Consider the following 20,038-nt stretch of genomic DNA (forward strand, 5'->3'; position numbering starts at 1 on the left):
TTTTCCAAAGTTGGTCCAAACTTCTCCAAATTCTTCCTGAAGTTCCTCAAAGTGTCCAAAACTTACCCCCAAAGGTCTGGAAGCTCCAAGATGGTCCATGAAAGTTAGGGACTGCAGTTCCCACAATCCACTTGGACAAAGCCCTTACTAATCCACTGGTAGTACTCTAGGCTGAGGAGTCTTGGTGGTGATGTTCCAGGTAGGCTCTTTTACCCTGTAGTTTGCAGGGAGTCCACTTTTTAGTCCATTTGAAGCAAGGTAGTCCACAGGGCTGTAGTTCTGGATTGTGCAGCAGGCGCAGTCTTCAGAGTGCAGAGCCTGGTTGGTGCAAATCAAACTTCTCAACATGGACCCTTATTCTCTCTTAAGTTTCAAAAACCAAGTTCTCTGGGTCAAGCAGGAGGGCACTCCTGTCCATTGAGGTGAAGGACAACACCCCAAGGTATAACCACATCCTCCAAAGTGTGGCACTATTTTCTCTCAGAGCGCACCATTTCTCCAAATTTCATCATGGCTGATTTTACAGTTGGTAGAGAAGAGCTGGCTAACACACCCTCAGAATGGTTAATCTCCGTAGTCTCTCCCCCTTGCATCTGCTCATTCCTTCCTTAATCTCACCATCTGGCTGGGTTCAAAGAGGAGAGGTGTAAACTAAACTGACTTCATCTGCTGGTCTCCTCCTTCCAATGAAGAATATTGTTTACGACCCTTCCCCCTACTCTGGCATTCCTATGTAGCAGAACCCTGTCCTTCCAGAAGAGCTATCTAACCCCAGGGGCTACTTATCACCTCATCAAAGGAGCCTGGCTAATCCACTTAACTCTGACCAATCGGAACAAACCACTGGAATGCTGAATTTTGGCTTACAGGCAAGAAAGTCTTAAAACGTCATGTCTGTACACTTTAGGAGAAATTCAACAATACCATATTGTTGGCATTATCAGTACCATTACAGGAAGTCTTTGAATGGCATTTGTATGATTCTCCTAGCGGGAATTATTAGTTAATAACTTCTTGAAATATTAAGTTATGTGGCAAAAGATTTGCAATGGGAATAGTGACTTGGGCCTTTTTTCCATCAACAGGACTTATACAAACATATTTTATAAGAACCCTGCCTATATCTACAGGACCCCCCACACCTGCAACACCTAGGGGAGACTTTAGGGGTTCTGAATAGGTAAAACGTTTAGCAGATCCTCACTCCACAGTGCTCCTAGCACAAATGTCGATTTTGTGAAGCACTTTATCACTATGTGGGGAGTGAAATGTGCAATTTCACTTAACCCAGGGCATATAAAACTAATTTTATAAGGGTCCACCTTATACATATCTGAGCCCCCACCCCTGGGACACCTAGGGCAGTCTCTGGGAGTACCTAATATGCCTAAACATTGTAGTTTATCCATTTTTAAATACTCCAAACACCTAAGTCGTGTTTGGGCACACTTTGCATTTTAAAAGCAGTCCTGCAGCACAGGACTGCTTTTAACTCACCTCAGGCTTCAGCAGTGCACACATGGAAGTGCAGAAAGGGTTGTTGGCCTCTAAACTGTCCTGCCCTTCTATTTACTAGGGCCTTATATGGGAGGTCATGCCGATCATAGGGGTACTCTAACCCATAGTGTACCCTTGTGTATGTAGGTGTTTACACTGTCTCTTTCAGAATAGCACTGGCCCTAGGCCTGGTTAGGCAGAGCCTAGGGTCAGTCAGAGTCAGTTACCGCCAGTACCAGTCAGACAAAATGTTGGGTGGTGCCCAGGGCGCAGGATGACTTTGCAACAATCACTCTACCTGGTTGCACACATACAAAGCATTAGGGCCCTTTGACATAGAATTCAATAAACTTTAACAATTCTTACCAGGGTGTTCCCCAAAAATCAGAAACTCCCTTCTAGTTTCCTACTCCTAGAACTCACACATTTTAGTAACTATCTGAAAATACTGAAGCCTCAAGTCTGATTCTTTTACGTAGAGTACTGCTAAACTATGTTCACAGCTGCAAATAGGAGATCTGAATAGGAAACGCATGCTTACCTTATGTCCACTTGCCTGTCATATTACATAAGGACTGTGTAAGTTCAGTAGGCGTTGTACAATACTCTGATAGGTCCTGGTCCATGATCATCAAAACTATAAGATAAAAAAATCTATGTGCCCCAAGCCCACCTTTGGCTGACCCAGTTGTGGAATCTATCTAGCTGAGCCATTGATATTGTAGCTCTGCCTATGGTGAACATTTTCAAGACTGTTGTATTTTGCTATACATACTTACAACACTGTTACGTTTCATGCAAAGCTAGATTGTGAAAATAAGTCCTTCCGTAAAAGCAACAAATGTCCGAAACACTGCCAAAAAGTTTCAATGTAATGCACAGCATAGCGGACTCATGGACATATGTAAATTTGTGTAACATCTTTCTAGTATGTGATTTTATGATGCAGCCATCTCACTGTTTTAGCTGAAGTTACAAATCCATCTCTAATGGGCTAGTTAACATATTGTAAAATAAGCCTTATATTTGCTCCAGAAAGTTACATTCTCGTTGTGAACAATTGTATGTCTTTTTAAAGATTTACATAGAATCACAAGGGATCTCCTGGAAAAATACAACTTTAGCAGCTATCCAGGAGTGCTTAAATGGATAGGATTTCTGGATGCAGACTTTCCAACTAGTGGACAGTTCTGCATATGGATATATGATGCAAATACCCATTTGCACATTTAACCTTTTTTAGTTTGATTTTTCAGAGGGTAAATATTTTTCCTGAGAGAAAGCCCTTCCCAAAACACCCTTCAAATAGGGATGTGTGCCTTTCCCATTACCGCCTTTCATAATATGTTGGTTCTTTTAATTTTGGTAAGTAGGTGAATTAATGCATGTGCTACAGATGAGGTACAGATTAAATCCTCCTGGTGTAGTGGCACTACTTCCAGTTTACAGAACAAGAGATGTAACTCTCATTGTTATCTGTTAAAATTCTATAGGTAGGTTAAACAGGCAAACCTTCTCATTGACCTAACAGATCTGTGTTGGAAGAACTTGGATTATTATTTGGGGTGGTTTACTGCTCACTTTAAGGAATAATCATAACTCTTGTCCACGTGAATCCATAAAATCACTGACCTCAGATCAACTCCCTGGTAGCAATGGCACAGAGCAGACAGGCTTAATTAACGACAAAGTGTAAAGCATTTATGCAGTGCCAAAACAATAATAAAATCAAAATGCAAAACAATAAAAATCTGAAACCTAATCCGAAAAATAGAGGGGAAGCGCATAGAGACTCACAGGGTATCAGGCAGAGGCAAACAGCTGCATCCAATCCAGGTCCAATTGCCACTGGTCAGCTGGGTGCTACCAAGAAAAGGCCTCTTTTAGTTTGATATATTCCTTTATTTTTAACAGCCAGCCTTATGACCCTTCAAGTCATTTTTTCTGCTCTGGGTACAAGAGGGAGCATGTCTAGTCTTTCCAGGCTCCTCTCCATTCATATAAGTTTTACCCTATTGGTTAGGGTGTGCTCAGGAGTCATTCCCACCAACTAGCTAGTGTGAGGCATAAATGTGGCACCTACAGTCAGCCACTTCATAACACTTTATAACACTCTTGGACCTGAGGAAAATCAGAAGAGGACTGAACTGAGGCTGCAGACAGCAAGAAGGTCCCTGAGGGGACTGGGCCTACTCTTGGTTTAAACAAGTTAAGCCTGTCTGCTGTGTCATAGCTACCAGGGGGTGAGCTCAGTTTGATTTAGTGGCGTTAGGGGTTTGCCATGTCAAGGGGCTGTGATTATTGCTTAAGGTGGGTAATTACCTGTCCCAATTAATAATTCAATTTCTTACACCTTCTCAGCCACATTGATGTACTTAAGGAAAGACTCCTCAGTTTCCATTCATCACTTTAGGGCCACACATGGGGTCGAATTATAGTCAAACGATATAGATTGCACTGATGACTCTAGCCTAATCTGCTGACTTTGGACATACCGTCTAGCGATAGTAGAGTCCTGCATTATAAGACCCTTCCAGATGCCTTTCTTAAGCACCCAAAGAGCCTGCGTAGATGAGCCAGAGCCTTCATTTTCAATTTTACATGGCCAGACATGTGATCGGAGTATTTATTTATCCTCAAGGAGCTTGTATCTACCCGCCTTCATACTCCAAAAGGTTAGGTGGAGCTATAAGAAAATCATATATACACAAATATGTATTGTGTGGCGCAGAATGAAAGGAGTAGTCTTTATCTGTTGGCTGAAGTAGTCTCCACACTTCTACCAGGCCATGGTCTGCCATGGCGTCTCACAGAAGGGCCTCTGTCATTACTAATATTTCTGTTCAGTATTCTATTCTTGTCAAGAAGAAGGTCTGTTTATAGATTCAGTCACACCCAATAATAGTTTTGAAGTTGCTAAATTCTGTAAGTGCCCTAGTCGATGCAGAAAAAGAAGTTGTTTTTTTGTTGTCTAGGTGTGCAGTGTGAAAGGTGTCTCTGTACACTGAGCCAACAATCAGTACAGTGAAGGCATACCTACTCTAAGTGTCTGTCCAAGTCTTAAGGATTTTATGGTGGTCAAATTGTGAAACAGTATTAGTATCACTAATTTGCATTTCTTAGTGCAGGTGGGTGTGTTGTGGAGGGATCTGAGGGGAGTGGTACATGACTAACCACCCTGCCGACTCAATAATTTTACAATATTTTTAGGTTTCCTGATGAAGTAAATGAGTCTCCTACAGGGCTGATAAATAAGTGTCTTTACCCCTAATTTAGATTTGTTTCTCTTAACTAAATGAGTGAGGCCTTAAACATTGAAAGAAAAAACCTCTTTCAGAGCTGTCTTTCCTTGGGCCAAAATCTAGAAGAAACCCAATAGCCAAAGATAAGTTGAGTGAAGAGCTTGCAGCCAAGTGTAACTGATAAAGTTCTGGAACCATCCATTAAAAGTGATGAGGACTGTGGCTCAGCTATGTCTGTACAAATGCATGGGTGGTTTTGAGATAAGTGCTGGTGATAGCAGAATTAAGGGATTGATCAAGCGTATTGTGAGAAAGTACATCTGTTTCATTATGTTTCAAATTTAAAAACCACATAAAAAGCAATTTAACAAAAAAGATTACCAGATAAAACCTTGTGCCACATAAGAGAAGATGATGGGTCTCTTACAGGTAAAGAGATGTACTACCTTATCTTGCAGAGAATAGTCATCTCAGAAATGAGCTACCACTACAATACTGTTTCACAATTAGTAATGATAAAAAATGTATGTGCTTCTCTGGTTTGCGCAAGCCTTTCATAATCCAAAATATTTGTAAAAAATTATGCACATTTCTTGGTTTTTTTGTTGTTGTAAGAGTTAGGCGTAATTACTGAGGGAGATAAAACTGATCTATAAAGATGTTTAATAATACTCTGAGGAAAACTCTTCTATGCAAGGAGAACTGTCAGCACTTATCCTGAGTGGAAAAAAGGACTTTGGAAATTGAATCCGTTATTGGATCTGAACAGAATATTAAAATTCGAATAGGTTGAGCAAAAATGTGTTTAATTCCAAGGCAGCTCTTGAAAATGTTTACTGTTGAGGAACTGTTTCTTCTTTTCTTGGAAAAGAAAACGTCTGCTGTAAACAGTGAGGCTTTTAGCTGTCTCCTTAACAAAGATTTTTATCGTTAGTTGGTATGAAAAGCTCTATAGTTAGAAACCGCAAACCCTGGGGAAGTGTAGGAATTATGTACAGAGGATTCAGAGTTAAAATTCCAGAAGAGCTAAAGGAATAATGGGGACACACTCAAACCCTTAAGGTCAGACCCTTTGTAGGATATTGTATTACTGTGTTTGCCAGCGTTGGCTTACTCCTAAGAAAATAATTTTGACCTTAAGGCCTCATCTATATTCTAGATGCTATGGTGTCTTCAGGGGAGCTGGGAGTGTATACTTTATGCTTGTCCTAAAATGTTGCCAATTCAGATGTCTGTTTTTGAATGAGTAAAAGAGATTTGGGGTAATGCAGTCACTCCTGATCCATGTGTGGCACTGATGGCATAGCGTGGATGCCTTCTGGGGAAAGCTTTGTTGACACTCTTATATTTTGCCTTACTATTGGCTAGAAACCTCATTACACAAACGTGGAGAGCCAAGTAACTTCATTCATATTTAAAGTTAGTGTTAAAAAACCAATGGAAAAAGTAAATGAATCCTTGAATGGACAGTTGATGAAAGCTAATAAATGTAACTAGCTCAAGTTCCCTGAATAGCCTTATAGTTTGATCACAGGCAGGCCTCTTGCATGTTGTTTGTATGTGAAGTTTTTATATACTTCTGTAGACATTTATGTAAATGAAATGTAATTTGTTCTACTTTTTATTTTTCTTTCCTTACTGGCATACCTAATTTTCCAGTGAAAAAACATGCCAGTTTTGGAATTCATTTTGTGTTTTTACATTCAGTTTGAATATCCTATATGACAAGATCACTTAACATTTAACAATATTCTTGTTTTTCATCAGGGAGAAGGAGTCCACTGAATTGAAATTAATATTTAAAAGCCTCCTAAAACATGTGTACCATTTTTATTTTCTGTTTTATGTTACAGTTTGAAATGCTTACCGGTACGTTACCCTTTCAAGGTAAAGATAGGAACGAGACTATGAACATGATACTAAAGTAAGTATTGCTTCAGTTTCACTTTCCAATTAATATTTCCTGAGAATGTCTGATACTGTTTACTTAATAAGAATCCGATGACCCAAAGGTCACTGTTCTCATGCTCACACACATTCACTGCAAACTCTTGGCTTGCATTGCTACAGCTAAGATGTACACACTATGCACTTAATTGTGTAACAATTTCAAATAAAGTGCAACGCTTAATTATAAAAGTGTAAAATGATTCACAGTGATGGGGTGCTCAGTGAGAACTCTGAGGAATGCAAATGCTTGTCACCTAGGAATTGAGAAGCTCTGTAAACAGTTCAATAAGTGATGAAAACTACCGGACACTTTTAATCATTGATGACTAGAGTGCAGTCTTTTCTAATTGCCAATGTGGGTTGTGTGTAGGGTAGCCTCGTAAACCTGTATACTACCAAAGTAAGGGTATTTTAAAGGTGGAGTATGTTCCAGGTGTGCACATTTGAAATCTCTGGCTACACCCCTTTAATGCTCAAGATGAAGTAACAATCTCCCTGATTGCAAAAACTGTCATTCTAACTTCCTTTACAATATTACCTAGTCAGCCTTCATTTATATTTGCTTACATTTTTCAACAGCCTCTACATTAACACTCTGTTAGAGTGAATTGTGATACAATACAAATTCACCGAAATTGTACTATTCATATTTATAGTCAAAAATTGCAAACTTAACGTTCCATATGACAGTTTGTGTGAAAAAAGTATGTAATCTATTAGCTGCAAGAAAAATAAAGAACCATGCTAATGCACCTTTTTCAATATGAATGACAAAAATAATTTATTAGATTATCTATTGTATTAATACTACTGTATATGTTTGTGGTATATCTCCTCTGGCAGTGAGTTCTACAAGATGGAAACTTGCTTTCCTCTCACATCTCAACCCAATCATCCCACTTAGCTCAATTTGTTCCAATTCCTATGCTTTTGCTAGATTTTCCCAGTTGCTTTCTTTCATGCCCTCTTATTTGCTACCTTTATCCTGGTCCCTCTACCTTCTTTTCCGTTAAAGTTCCCTGCCTGTAAACACAAATGCACAAAAACACTCATGCACATACACAGTCTTCCTGTCTGTCTTTCTTTCTTCAGTACATCTACAGAGTAAGTTTTAAGCATAAAAATAAAGCATTTCAAGGGTCACAAAAAAAAGGTAAATTGCCATTTTTTTAATGTGTTTAAAAATGCCTCCAAAGGTATTGGTAAATCTTCAGATCTTAAATTTATCAAAAATCTGAATTTATTGTTTAAAGGTCAAATATCTGATCGAGACATCTAGCCGCAAATTCCTGATCTTAGAATCCTCACCAGGCACCCGACTGGATCTGGACATTTTTTCAGCAGTACTCTGCGCGTCAGTAGAGGGCGTCTGGCGACCCCTAAACGGCGTTGTCTCCCTAATGTGATATCAACGGAGCCCATATAAGTCCAAACCTGGGCTCCGATGTCAGTTCCTTCTTTTCTGAGTTAGCGGAGCTGCACTGCAGTTCCTCTGCCTGTTCTTCGTTTTTTTTTAGTCAATTGAGCAGTGCACCTTTTTTCTGCCCTTTTTCAATGTACTCTGGGTTCAAACCTTGTGAGTCCTGTGGACAACAAATATCCACCGTGGACCCTCACTCAGTTTGCATGTGGTGCCTGGCTGAGGACCATGACGCCGAAGAGTGCGACTCGCCAGCTCCAACTGAAATCATGCAGGGAATGCAGGGAATGTTACTTGTGGTGTGGGTGTCACAGTCATTGAAGTCTTCTCGTCGTTCCTCATTCCCCCACGTGCTCTATGAACCAATCGCATGTCCGCGCTAGGAGCCGTTCCACTGGGCATTATTCTTCTTCAACGTCCGGAGGTAAGTCTCGGCGTCGGCGGTTGAAGTAGTGGCACCACCTACCTTTGTCACCTACTGCTGGTCCCCCACTCTTCTGTTGAAGTGTCGGGGCACGAGTCCACCTATCTTGGGGCTGGTGCGTCTTTGACCCAGATGAGACAATATTCTCAATCTCTTCATTCTATTCTTGGGTAGTCACCTCTCTCTGGAGCGCCATTGGGCCCCACAGAAGTGCATGAGGGCATGCCTATGACCCCGCCGGAGGGTTCTCCCCCAGCTTTGGGTCAGCCTCCTGTGTCTGACACCTTAGCGACACTGGTGCACAGCCTGTTGAGGCTCCCACCTTCGGCTCCTGCTTCTGGTTTGACGACTCCAATGTCCGCATTGGGCTTTTGTCTGCCAGCTCCCATAGTTGTGCCGTCAATACAGATAGACGCTTCTTCCGACATCAAGGCGTCGCCTTCTCGATGTTGACTGACTTCAGTTATGGCATCATTTTTTCCTTCTGAGGACCATGGTTATGGAAATAGTACTGACAGTGTGGTATGTCCCTCTTCCATTTTGGACACGATTCCACCCCTATACAGTCTAGCAGGTTACTTGACTTGGGTTACGCCAGTGGCTTAGAATTTTCTCCAGCCTCCAGTCTCCTCCTGGTTTGGCTACAGAGGCGAGGTTCGCTCTGGCGGACATGCTCAATCGAGTTTCAATCATCCTGGATTTACTATTTCCTTCTGTGGAATTGATAACAGACTCTTTAATTGGTGTTATACATCCTGAACAGTCTAACGGTTAGCCTGTACTTCCTTATAGATGCTGTATTTTCAATATCCTCTTGGGTGCTTGGGCTAAACCGGAAACGGGGCTCCCAGTGAATTGCTCTATTTCTTACAGGCATTGCCTGGCCCTGGGGGATCCCTCTGGTCTCCTTCGACATCCCTCTACTAGAAGCTTTATGGTTCAGGCTGCTTTAGCCAACCAAAATATTGATTTTTCTCCCTCCTGTCCGTCTGAAGAGAGGCCAGGAATTTTGACACTTGCGGTAGGCGTATTTTCTCTTCTTCTAGCACTGCGATGCATTCTCTGAACACTTCTTCTGTCCTTGCCTGCTTCTCCCATGCCTTGTTGGACTCCGTGGGATGCCTCTTGCCCTCTCTTCCTGAAAAAGCCTGGAATGCTCTTGCTCCGCTGCTACAAGATGGGCAACAACTGCCGTTCTTCGCATCCCCTGTGGTATGGATACCACTGATTCTATTGGTCGGACTTTGGTCTCTAACATATCTCTACGTCAGCATGCAGGTTTTCGGACGCTGTGCAAACTACTTTAATTGACATGCCTATTGCACCCAGTGTGGTGTTCCTGTTTTCTGCAAGTACTGTTCATCTCATTTATGCGGACGGTGACAGCTTTCATTTTCAGCCATCTGAAACATATCTTGCCTTGCGGTCTCTAGGAGACTGTTCTTATAGCTCCTTTTTGCTGCTTTATTTTTCGTACCCGAGTACTTACTCTGTGGCGATTGTTCTGTTTCTATTGTGCAGATGCCCTATAGCCTTGTCCCCCATTTTCGGGAACCTTATTTGATTAGCCTTTAGACATTTTGCGAGCTATCTATGCACATAGTATCCCTAATAGGGACTTGGACTTCATCTTTTCTCTGCCCTTCTGGTCCAAATGGGCAACATTAGGACCACAGAAAGGCACACACTTTGGCCTGGTTAATTTTCGTTCCAGTCTTTGACCCCCTTCGGTGTGGACCTGCTCTTTGTTCTGTTTTACTCAATGGGACACATGGATTTTCCCCTACTCATATATGTGTTCTTCTTGGTTTGGGCCTGGGTTCCACAGCTCCACTTCCCTTATGCCCTTGTGGGCCTTATTTCGAATTGCACCTTGGCACTGCTTCTTGTGTAGACTCTTTTCTACTTTATCATGCTCCTGATGCTGTTGATCTTCAGCAGTCCGGTTTTCTTGTATGTTTTTTTTACCCTTTCGGTGTTCTACGTACCTACTGGGTTACGGCGACTGCTGTTTCTCCTGCATTTTTTTTATACATATCTGCCATCGCATCCATGGGGTAGCTGTTGTGTCTGCTGTTCTTTTGGTTCTTATCACCTGGGACACCAGTCCCCTTGATTGTTTGAATCCGTGTCTGGTATCCTTGTTTCACAAGAGACTGGGGTTCCCTTTCTATCCTGTATCTTTCCTTCCTCCAATCCCACCTGCTTGGCCTCCCTTTTTCTATGAGAGAGGTTCCATTTTCCCCCTTCTTTGGTGGGGGTATTTCAATACTTTGGGGGTATATCCTGTCTTTCTCCAAGTTTCCTTGAAGTGTTGGTCAGGTTCCTTACCTGTTTCTCCTGCCTCCATAAATTGATCGATGTGTGCTGGTTATAGTTGACTATCTGTTATCCTTAGATCCCACCAGCCCTTCATTTCACCTGGTGGTCTAATTCTCTTTCATGGTGGACCTTCCATATGCCTTTTATTCTTTGCTTCTGCTGCTACCGCCTGCCGACATGCTTCCTCAGTCGATGGCATTGGTTCTTGGATGGTTGCCCTTGTTTTCCTTTAGTGTGCGTTGGCTTTCACCTCCTGTTCATATGTGACATTGTGTTGCGGTTTCCCAGCCTTGTCTCTCTGTCTTCACCTCAGTTAACCTCTTCTTTTACAGTGGTAGGATGTATTATCTCTGTCTTCCCTTGGTTACCTCTGTTCTTGTAGTGTCCCTCGTTCTTCCACTTCTCATCCTCCCGCTCACTGGCGTAGGACATGACTTACCTTCAGAGGAGTGGTTATATTTTGCTGTACTCTGTATGACCTGTGTGTCTACAGAACTTTATATGTTTTTTTATGTGTGTATTTATCTTTGTATGCATTTGTCCTTCCTTGGAAGTCTCTGCATATATATACCTATCTCCTGCATAGATCTCTTGTAGATGTCTTTAGCCTCAGGTATATATACTTTCCAAGTGCTGCTGTGCTGTCTGAAAGCGTGTCCTTTGCTGGTGTGAAGAAACAACGCTCTGGAAAGAACTCTAAGCGCCTGTACCTTGCAAGCGCTATCCGGCAGCGCATAGGGATTTACTGCTCGCGTTTCCCGCTCCGTGGGAAACACTCGCTGGGTGAGGCAGTCGGCGGCACGAGTGTGAGGAAAACCACATTGCCCACAAGTCAGCGGGGCCAGCTACATCTCGCCGCCACGCCCCCCTCACCTGCCTTCATTATCGCAGGAAGTCCGCTGAGGAGCGGAGCACTTTCCAAGTGCTGCTGTGCTGTCTGAAAGCGTGTCCTTTGCTGGTGTGAAGAAACAACGCTCTGGAAAGAACTCTAAGCGCCTGTACCTTGCAAGCGCTATCTGGCAGCGCATAGGGATTTACTGCTCGCGTTTCCCGCTCCGCGGGAAACACTCGCTGGGTGAGGCAGTCGGCGGCACGAGTGTGAGGAAAACCACATTGCCCACAAGTCAGCGGGGCCAGCTACATCTCGCCGCCACGCCCCCCTCACCTGCCTTCATTATCGCAGGAAGTCCGCTGAGGAGCGGAGCACTTTCCAATTGCTGCTGTGCTGTCTGAAAGCGTGTCCTTTGCTGGTGTGAAGAAACAACGCTCTGGAAAGAACTCTAAGCGCCTGTACCTTGCAAGCGCTATCTGGCAGCGCATAGGGATTTACTGCTCGCGTTTCCCGCTCCGCGGGAAACACTCGCTGGGTGAGGCAGTCGGCGGCACGAGTGTGAGGAAAACCACATTGCCCACAAGTCAGCGGGGCCAGCTACATCTCGCCGCCACGCCCCCCTCACCTGCCTTCATTATCGCAGGAAGTCCGCTGAGGAGCGGAGCACTTTCCAAGTGCTGCTGTGCTGTCTGAAAGCGTGTCCTTTGCTGGTGTGAAGAAACAACGCTCTGGAAAGAACTCTAAGCGCCTGTACCTTGCAAGCGCTATCTGGCAGCGCATAGGGATTTACTGCTCGCGTTTCCCGCTCCGCGGGAAACACTCGCTGGGTGAGGCAGTCGGCGGCACGAGTGTGAGGAAAACCACATTGCCCACAAGTCAGCGGGGCCAGCTACATCTCGCCGCCATGCCCCCCTCACCTGCCTTCATTATCGCAGGAAGTCCGCTGAGGAGCGGAGCACTTTCCAAGTGCTGCTGTGCTGTCTGAAAGCGTGTCCTTTGCTGGTGTGAAGAAACAACGCTCTGGAAAGAACTCTAAGCGCCTGTACCTTGCAAGCGCTATCTGGCAGCGCATAGGGATTTACTGCTCGCGTTTCCCGCTCCGCGGGAAACACTCGCTGGGTGAGGCAGTCGGCGGCACGAGTGTGAGGAAAACCACATTGCCCACAAGTCAGCGGGGCCAGCTACATCTCGCCGCCACGCCCCCCTCACCTGCCTTCATTATCGCTGGAAGACCGCGCATCGCGGGACGCGCGCGGGCGACGCCGGGCTAAGCCCGGGCAAAGGGTGGGCCCTCTGTGGCCCTCAGTGACCGAGGTAGGCTGGGCTGGGCCCGGTCATTTACATTTTCTTACTGCCTCATTGAACTTGTGTCCACTTTCGTAGGTTTGTGAATGATTTGTGTACTGTTATAGCTATACTGTATCTCGGACTTACTTGGCCGGTCAGGGACTGACGTCACTCCAGATTTTTACCAGTTTTACTTATTTACATTTTTGATTAAGTCTATTACTGTGGAAAATAGTGTGGAAAATGTCTAAAACACTACGCTCAGGAAGGGTAGTGGGAGAAAAACCTGGCCGAAAATTAACTACCACCCGCACAAGAAACAAATCAGTGAATAACCCACCGTTGAAAGGTCAATGCCAACTATCTGAACTTTGGGATCTAGCTGGTCTAAAAAAATCCAAACTTGTTACGCCAGAAAGATCAGATACTAAAGCTCTGGAATTTCATTCACCAGCCATCATAGACCCCCAACCGCCTCTGGTACAGCATGGGGCCCCACAATCAATGGTAGGGGGGTCTCCCTTACGGGACTCCACAGAGGGGAAAATGACGACCGTAGGTGATCCAGTGCATATACCACCGATCCCTCAGTTACCTATGAATGATAGGCCGGGGGGTGACTTGTCTGCACTATCTAATGACCTGGAACTTTGGGGATGCTACGTAAGCCCAGCTAAAGTGGAGTCTTTGGAGCAGTTTAAAGCTTCAGGGGGTGCCACCCCATCTGGGTTACTGTTGTATAGTAGCACCCCTTCGTTAAATGGCCATGAAATATCCGACTTGTTAAATATTTCCAGGAGCCCCGACCTTAATCTCTTGGATAATTGCTGCACTGCGGAAGTACGAGAAAAGCCGATCTCTGAGTTCATGATCGCTCTGGAACAACTCCTTGCCTCAATCTTACTGCTTTTGGGGAAATTTGTAGGCAGCTCGGACTGTATTCTTGAATCAGTCACTCAAATTTTAAAGACATTGCTGCAGAAATCGCCTGATATGAGGAAGGCCTCTCCCCCCAAGTCTGAGCATTACTTGTCTGAGGGGAAAACCGGAGATACTAGAGGGGAACTGGATAGGAAGGTTGAATCGCCTACTCTGGAACCTCACAAGGATATGCCTCTTACTGCAGCTCCCAACTGCATCAAAAACACAGTTCTGGAGATAGAGGAGGAGGATAAACCTTTGCCTGTCCCTAAAGCAGTCCAGGAGTTGTTTCCTATTTTTGTGCCTGAGTGCGGAAAAGAATCCCTGGACGATAAACCGGAGGTAAAAGAAGAAAGGGGAAAAAATGGTAAACAAAAAATTTATAAAGGTAACAAGAGGAAACCAATTCGAAAATACAGAAAGAAAAAGCAGCGGAGGATTATTTTCCAAAATATTTCAGCGGCAAGGGAGAATGATGAAATCAATGTGGAGCCCTCTGCTACTTCCTTAAAGGTGGACATTGATTTGAACTTAACTACTTTAACCTCTGTAGAGGGGGAAAACGAACAACGTAGTTTGTTTACTCAGGAAGCTACACCGCAAGTAGGGGGCTCTCCCCCATGCTCTCCTTCATGGAGCGCATTAGGAGTGCCAATTTCTTATCCATCTGGGGCTCTTAACCCTTTGGCTCCCCCCTTTGCTGTAACACTAGAGTCGGAAAATTACTGTCCTCCGGCCCGATCTGTAAATATCACTAAGGCCCCGGTGGACGTACGTGTACTAGATTTTGTACCTTTATTTGATACTGACCTTTTGTTAAATAGAGCTTGGCTTCTCAAACGTTTTAGTGAGGTTGAAAGTCTCTACCATATTCAATCTAGAGACATAGAACTGGTGTCTCTGTTGAGTGGAAGTAGGGTATTGAGTATACGGGTGAAATTTTATTCGCCTATTATAACAAACTTGATACTAGAACAAGCCGAAAATTTTCAGCGCCTAGGCATTGACATTCTCCCTATCTCCAACCCAGGCAAGCCAAATCTTTTATGTAACCAGGGGTTTGGGGGTGGTGAGCAAAACGGGGTAACCTCTCCCCTTAGAGACCTAAAAATTTGGGTTTCTAGGGGAAAACGCTCAGTTTCGCACGTGAAGCCACTTCCACTAACTGAGAACTCTTCACTCATAGATGATAATAACCGGTGGAATTGGCTCCATAGTGCATTATCAACAAAAACAAAGGATAACCCCAAATTGTTTCACCATCTTTAACACCGCATTAAAAATAATTTCCTGGAATGCGGCTGGATTCCACAGTTGCCCAGAGAAACTTGCTTTTTTATCTTCTCTGGGTGCGGATGTATTGTGCATTCAGGAAACATGGTGCATTGATATGCTAACTCCATCAAAAGATTTTTATGTCCTGGAAGTACCAGCTGCGCCCTCTAAGAAAGGGCATGCCAGTGGGGGGATTGCCTGCTTATTGTCAAATAAATTGCAATGGAGATTCTCCCATTATATTGATCCTAGTAGACTTTTCCACACAATAACTCTAGAAAATCTGTTCCATAATGGTGAAAAATATCCTATGGTAATTTTTAATGTGTATATACCCCCTGAGGAGCGTTTTAATGATAGTTTGCAGCAGGTTCTCCGATATATTGAACAGATAAAAAATTCCCCATCTTCCCCTGTAATTTTGCTTGTAGGTGATCTAAATTGCAAAATTTCAAATGCTAGTCTGAAACTCTTCAGGAATAAAGTTAAGGAAGAGGTTCATTTTATTCCCCAGACGCTTTTCCCTGAGAACTTGGTGACAAATAAAAGAGGGAAGATTTTGTTAAAAGAATTAGCGATTGGGGATGGTATTATTTTAAATGGAAGATTTCCATCTGACGTCCCTGCTAATTATACTCATAAATCCCCCTTTGGGTCGTCAATTTTGGACTATGCTATTGCAGACTATGGCTTGTTTCCCCATATTCTGGACCTAAAGATTATACCTACGTCACTCAGCGATCATAGTATATTGTTTTTAACAATGTCTTTAAATTCTTTGAATACGGCGTCTTGGTCGCTTAATGGCAACGAGGCTACCTTCCATGCCTCTTCTGGAAGGTGCTTCTGGAACTTTGCCGCCATTAATGGGGTGCAGGACCTATTGGCCGATACCCTAATGGTAATAAACGAGTGGAATGGTAGCGAATTTGTTTATTTTGAAGAATTTATGCGAAAGATTTTATTGTACGCAAAAAAAACTGTTCCCCCTAGGAAAGGAGAGGTAGTCCCCAATACATTGCGTACCCTGAATAGGGAAATAAATAAACTAGTTCGCGAACAGTATTTAGAAAGGGTTCTGGAACGTGGGAAAGAAATTGCCAGGTTAAAAAGAAAGAGAAGCAGACTCAAGCAAAAAATTAAAAAGGAAAGGGAGGATGAAGTTTGGATTAAACTAAGGGAATCTGCTGTACATGGTAATATTAAAGACTTTTGGGCAATAATTGGGAAGGGATGTGGTACGCGCCATACCCCCACTCCCATTCCTATACCAGAAGAGGTATGGTCCTCTCATATCCGAGAGCTCTATGCAGGGAACGGGACCACAGGTATTGATAATTCCATATATGCTGCCCCTGAAGACCTGGTTTTCCATCCCTCAGAGAAAGAAATCGAGACGGCTATAAAAAATATGCGGCCCTCTGGGGCCATGGGACCGGATGAGCTTCCTATGACGGTCCTCAAACAAAATCCCTTAAGTTGGAGCAAAATTTTGTACCCCTTGTTTAAGGCGTGCCATCTCTCCAAATTTGTTCCTGCGTCCTGGAGAGGAAGTATTTTGGTCCCTATCTTTAAAAGGGGTATAAGGGATAGCCCTAGTAATTACCGCCTGATTGCACTCCTCGACTCCATCGGAAAGGTCTTTGCGAAATGTCTCCTTAGATCTCTTTCTGATTGGGTCGAGGACGGCAATATTTTGCCGTTTGAACAGACTGGTTTCCGAAGGGAGCATGGCACGCTAGATAACCTGACCGCCCTTCAGGTGATCACAGATAAATATGTCCAGGTGAGAGGAGGAGTGGTATATGCCGCCTTCATTGATTTCTCCACAGCGTTCGATAAAGTAGATCGTGGAACGCTGTGGAGAAAACTGGCGACGCTTGGTGTCCCTACCCCCCTGTTGGAACAGGTGCGGGCTCTGCACACTGAGACCTGGTGCAGGGTCTTAATGGGGGGCGAAAGGGGGCTTTCGGCCAAAATACCATCTCGGAATGGCCTTAAACAAGGCTGCTTATTGGCACCCCTTTTGTTCTCCTTATATACGGCTGACCTCCCTGCTGCCGTGTCTGCCAGTGAGGGGATTGCCCCGATGATAGGAGGGACTCCAATATCCTGCCTGATGTATGCCGATGATGTTCTGATTCTTGACTTGACTCCAATTGGTCTTGCAAATCGGCTACAGGCTCTACAGGCCTTCGCTGGTGAGCATTACATGAAGATTAATATTACCAAAAGTAAAGTGATGTGTATAGCTGGTAAGAAGAAGTGCCGCTCGACAAATTACGGTTGGGCTATTAGAGGGCATAGATTGGAGGTCGTAACTTCCTATACTTTTTTGGGAAAAATATTTTCGGCCAATATGAGTGAGAAACTCCATATAGAGCACTGCTCCCGCAAAGCTCTTGCCCATGGCAATGGGTTAAAGTCCTTATACCAGGCAACGGGGAAAAGACATTTTTCCAGTCTTCTAGAAGTTTTTAGAGTAAAAATCCCCGCAACTATCTTGTATGGTATTGAATTAATAGAGGTGAAAAACTGGGACTTCTGCCATAAGATTGAGGGGAAACTCTTAAGATCCCTCTCGACTCTAAACAATGCTTGCCCACTAGCCGCCTGTAGGCTTGACTTTGGACTCAGGAGTTCCTGGGTTCAGGGTCTATGCGCCCTAATAAGATGGGTGGCCAGTTTGGCTAGAGCGGGAGATGGCACCCTGCGAGTTCTCCTCAAAAATGAACTTTTGGGCAATTTTAAAGAGTTCTCTAAACTCGTAAGCAATTTTAGAAGGGCTGTAAAGATACTGAAACTTGATGAAAGTGTTCTATTCTCCTACTCCTCCACGCAGTTAAAACATGTCCTCAAGGAGGCTTCGTGGGAGTTTTGTTTCCTCTCTGATAAAAAATCAGTTGGTGATAAAAGGAATGTGGAACCTCTCATCTCCTCCTATAGGTTGAAACAGCCACAACCCTATGCCCTATGGAATCTACCGCATGGGATACGTAGGTTTTGGTTTTTGTTACGCTATGATTTAATTCCACTTAATCTACTGTTATCTAAATGGCATGGCACTTCTGCTTTGTGCAATTTATGTAAACTGAACACCCAGGACTGTATGCATGTATTATTGATTTGTCCTATGTTACGTAATTTGCGCAATCGATGGCTAAAAATAATTTGTATCCGCCTTAGCATTGTCACTTTAAAGGATTTCCTTCATGCACTTTATTGTCCTCCGAACGAAATGTTCTGTTCTTATATTTTTAACTTTTTTAAAGGATTTTTAGCTATTTATTAATATCCCTGGTGATATTTTGTCTGTCCGGCCTTGTTAGATTGATTTTCTGATGTATAGCTATTGCGGATTGAATTTTGTTTTTAAATTCTTGTATTTTCTGTGTATTTGTTGCTGTGTATTGTATATGTTTATGTGGCCCTCTTGAGAGCCAAAACATAATAAATAAATAAAAAAAATAAATAAAAAATATATATATATATGTGTGTGTTTTGCACATATGGTCATCTGACCTTCTATATGGTGGACGTCGCTGCATTTTATCTAGACCCTTCTTGGTAACCTGGTTCACCCTTCTTTGTTGTGCTTGTCTGTTTCCTTCCTTCTCTTCAATGAGCATCACCATTGCATTTTTACGGAGGATGCCTTATATATTTTTCAAGGTTCTTAGTAGAAGAACAATTTCTTTTTACTGTTCCTGTTTTTCTAGTGATGCATTTCAGCATTCATTGTTCTCTCTTGTTCTCTTTATACATCATTCCATGAATGGAGGTCCCTTTTTTCAAAATGTTTCTCTAGATAGTTTCCTTGACGATCTGTGGGTTCTCTTTATTCGTTGTATGTGTTCGCTGCGGCTGAGCATGCTGTGTATGCTTCCTCCATTGGTTTTGAGCCTGGACTCCATGAACTATTGTCCTTGGGCCCCTATGCATTCCCCAATCGTGGGTTGCATCCCTTTTGGAGTTGCCTCTTTTACTTATTCTATACCTTGTTTCTCACGGTCGTATAGCTTGCTACTCCCTACGGGCTTCACTTAGACCTTCTTGGCAATCAGTCTTTCGGTGAGCATCTAGCTTCACTTATCATTTTTCGATTAGCCTAGTCCCTTCTATCTTTTGGACTGGAGATCTTTGGTGAAGTCAGTTCGCAACCCCTCCTCCAAGAATGGTATTACTTTGGTATCTGTTTCTAAGATAAGGAATCTGCAGCTAGGTGTCCCTATCAGATGTAAAAGTTACTTACCTTCGGTAATGCCTTATCTGGTAGAGACAGAATCTAGCAGCAGATTCCTTATCAACCAATCCATCCTACCCATTCTACAAACTGAGGGCCCTGCAGTCTCCTAGATCTCCTCTTTGCTTTCTACTGCAATTCTTTCAATGTGTGCTTACTTTTAGCACACTATTTCATGGGATTGTTTCTCTAAGTGGGTGTCACACTCGATTCTTCAGGATCACTTTGTTGCCAGAATGTTCCAACTCCAGGCAGCTTCAAGTCTGTATGCTTTTATAGCACAGATTATTGAAGTGGCCAGGTAAGGGAAAGGGTGTTGGGAAGGAAACTGCTGGGAGGGAGACCTAAAAGGAAAAGCCACAGATTACCTTTAATGTTACTAACCACTATCTTATTACATTCATGTTTGTAAACTCTTCTAGGATTTACTTGGACCTCCGTGCAGTAAATTATGTATTGAGATATTAATGAGAGGGTAGTTATTGTTAATATCAAATTCCCCTAGAAGAAAGATATACAACAACACATTTTAGTTACATAAGCAAATATTGTAACTCCCCATAACATAATATATACAGATTATTTTTGTGTGCTTTTTACACCTACCAGGTCTAATGCTGTAGAT

At 43.3% G+C, this 20,038-nt stretch overlaps 1 protein-coding gene across 1 annotated transcript in view; it reads left to right on the forward strand.

The window, feature by feature from the left end:
* The window catches only part of RPS6KA6 (ribosomal protein S6 kinase A6), a 626,385-nt gene that overhangs the window by 227,494 nt on the left and 378,853 nt on the right, over nt 1–20,038 (forward strand). The window contains exon 10 of the mRNA XM_085607823.1: nt 6,593–6,663. Within this exon, the coding sequence (XP_085463949.1) occupies nt 6,593–6,663 (71 nt within the window). The remainder of the gene's footprint in view (nt 1–6,592; nt 6,664–20,038) is intronic.

Source organism: Triturus cristatus, chromosome 5_2, assembly GCF_964204655.1.
Source record: "Triturus cristatus chromosome 5_2, aTriCri1.1, whole genome shotgun sequence".
Taxonomy (NCBI): Eukaryota; Metazoa; Chordata; class Amphibia; order Caudata; family Salamandridae; genus Triturus; species Triturus cristatus.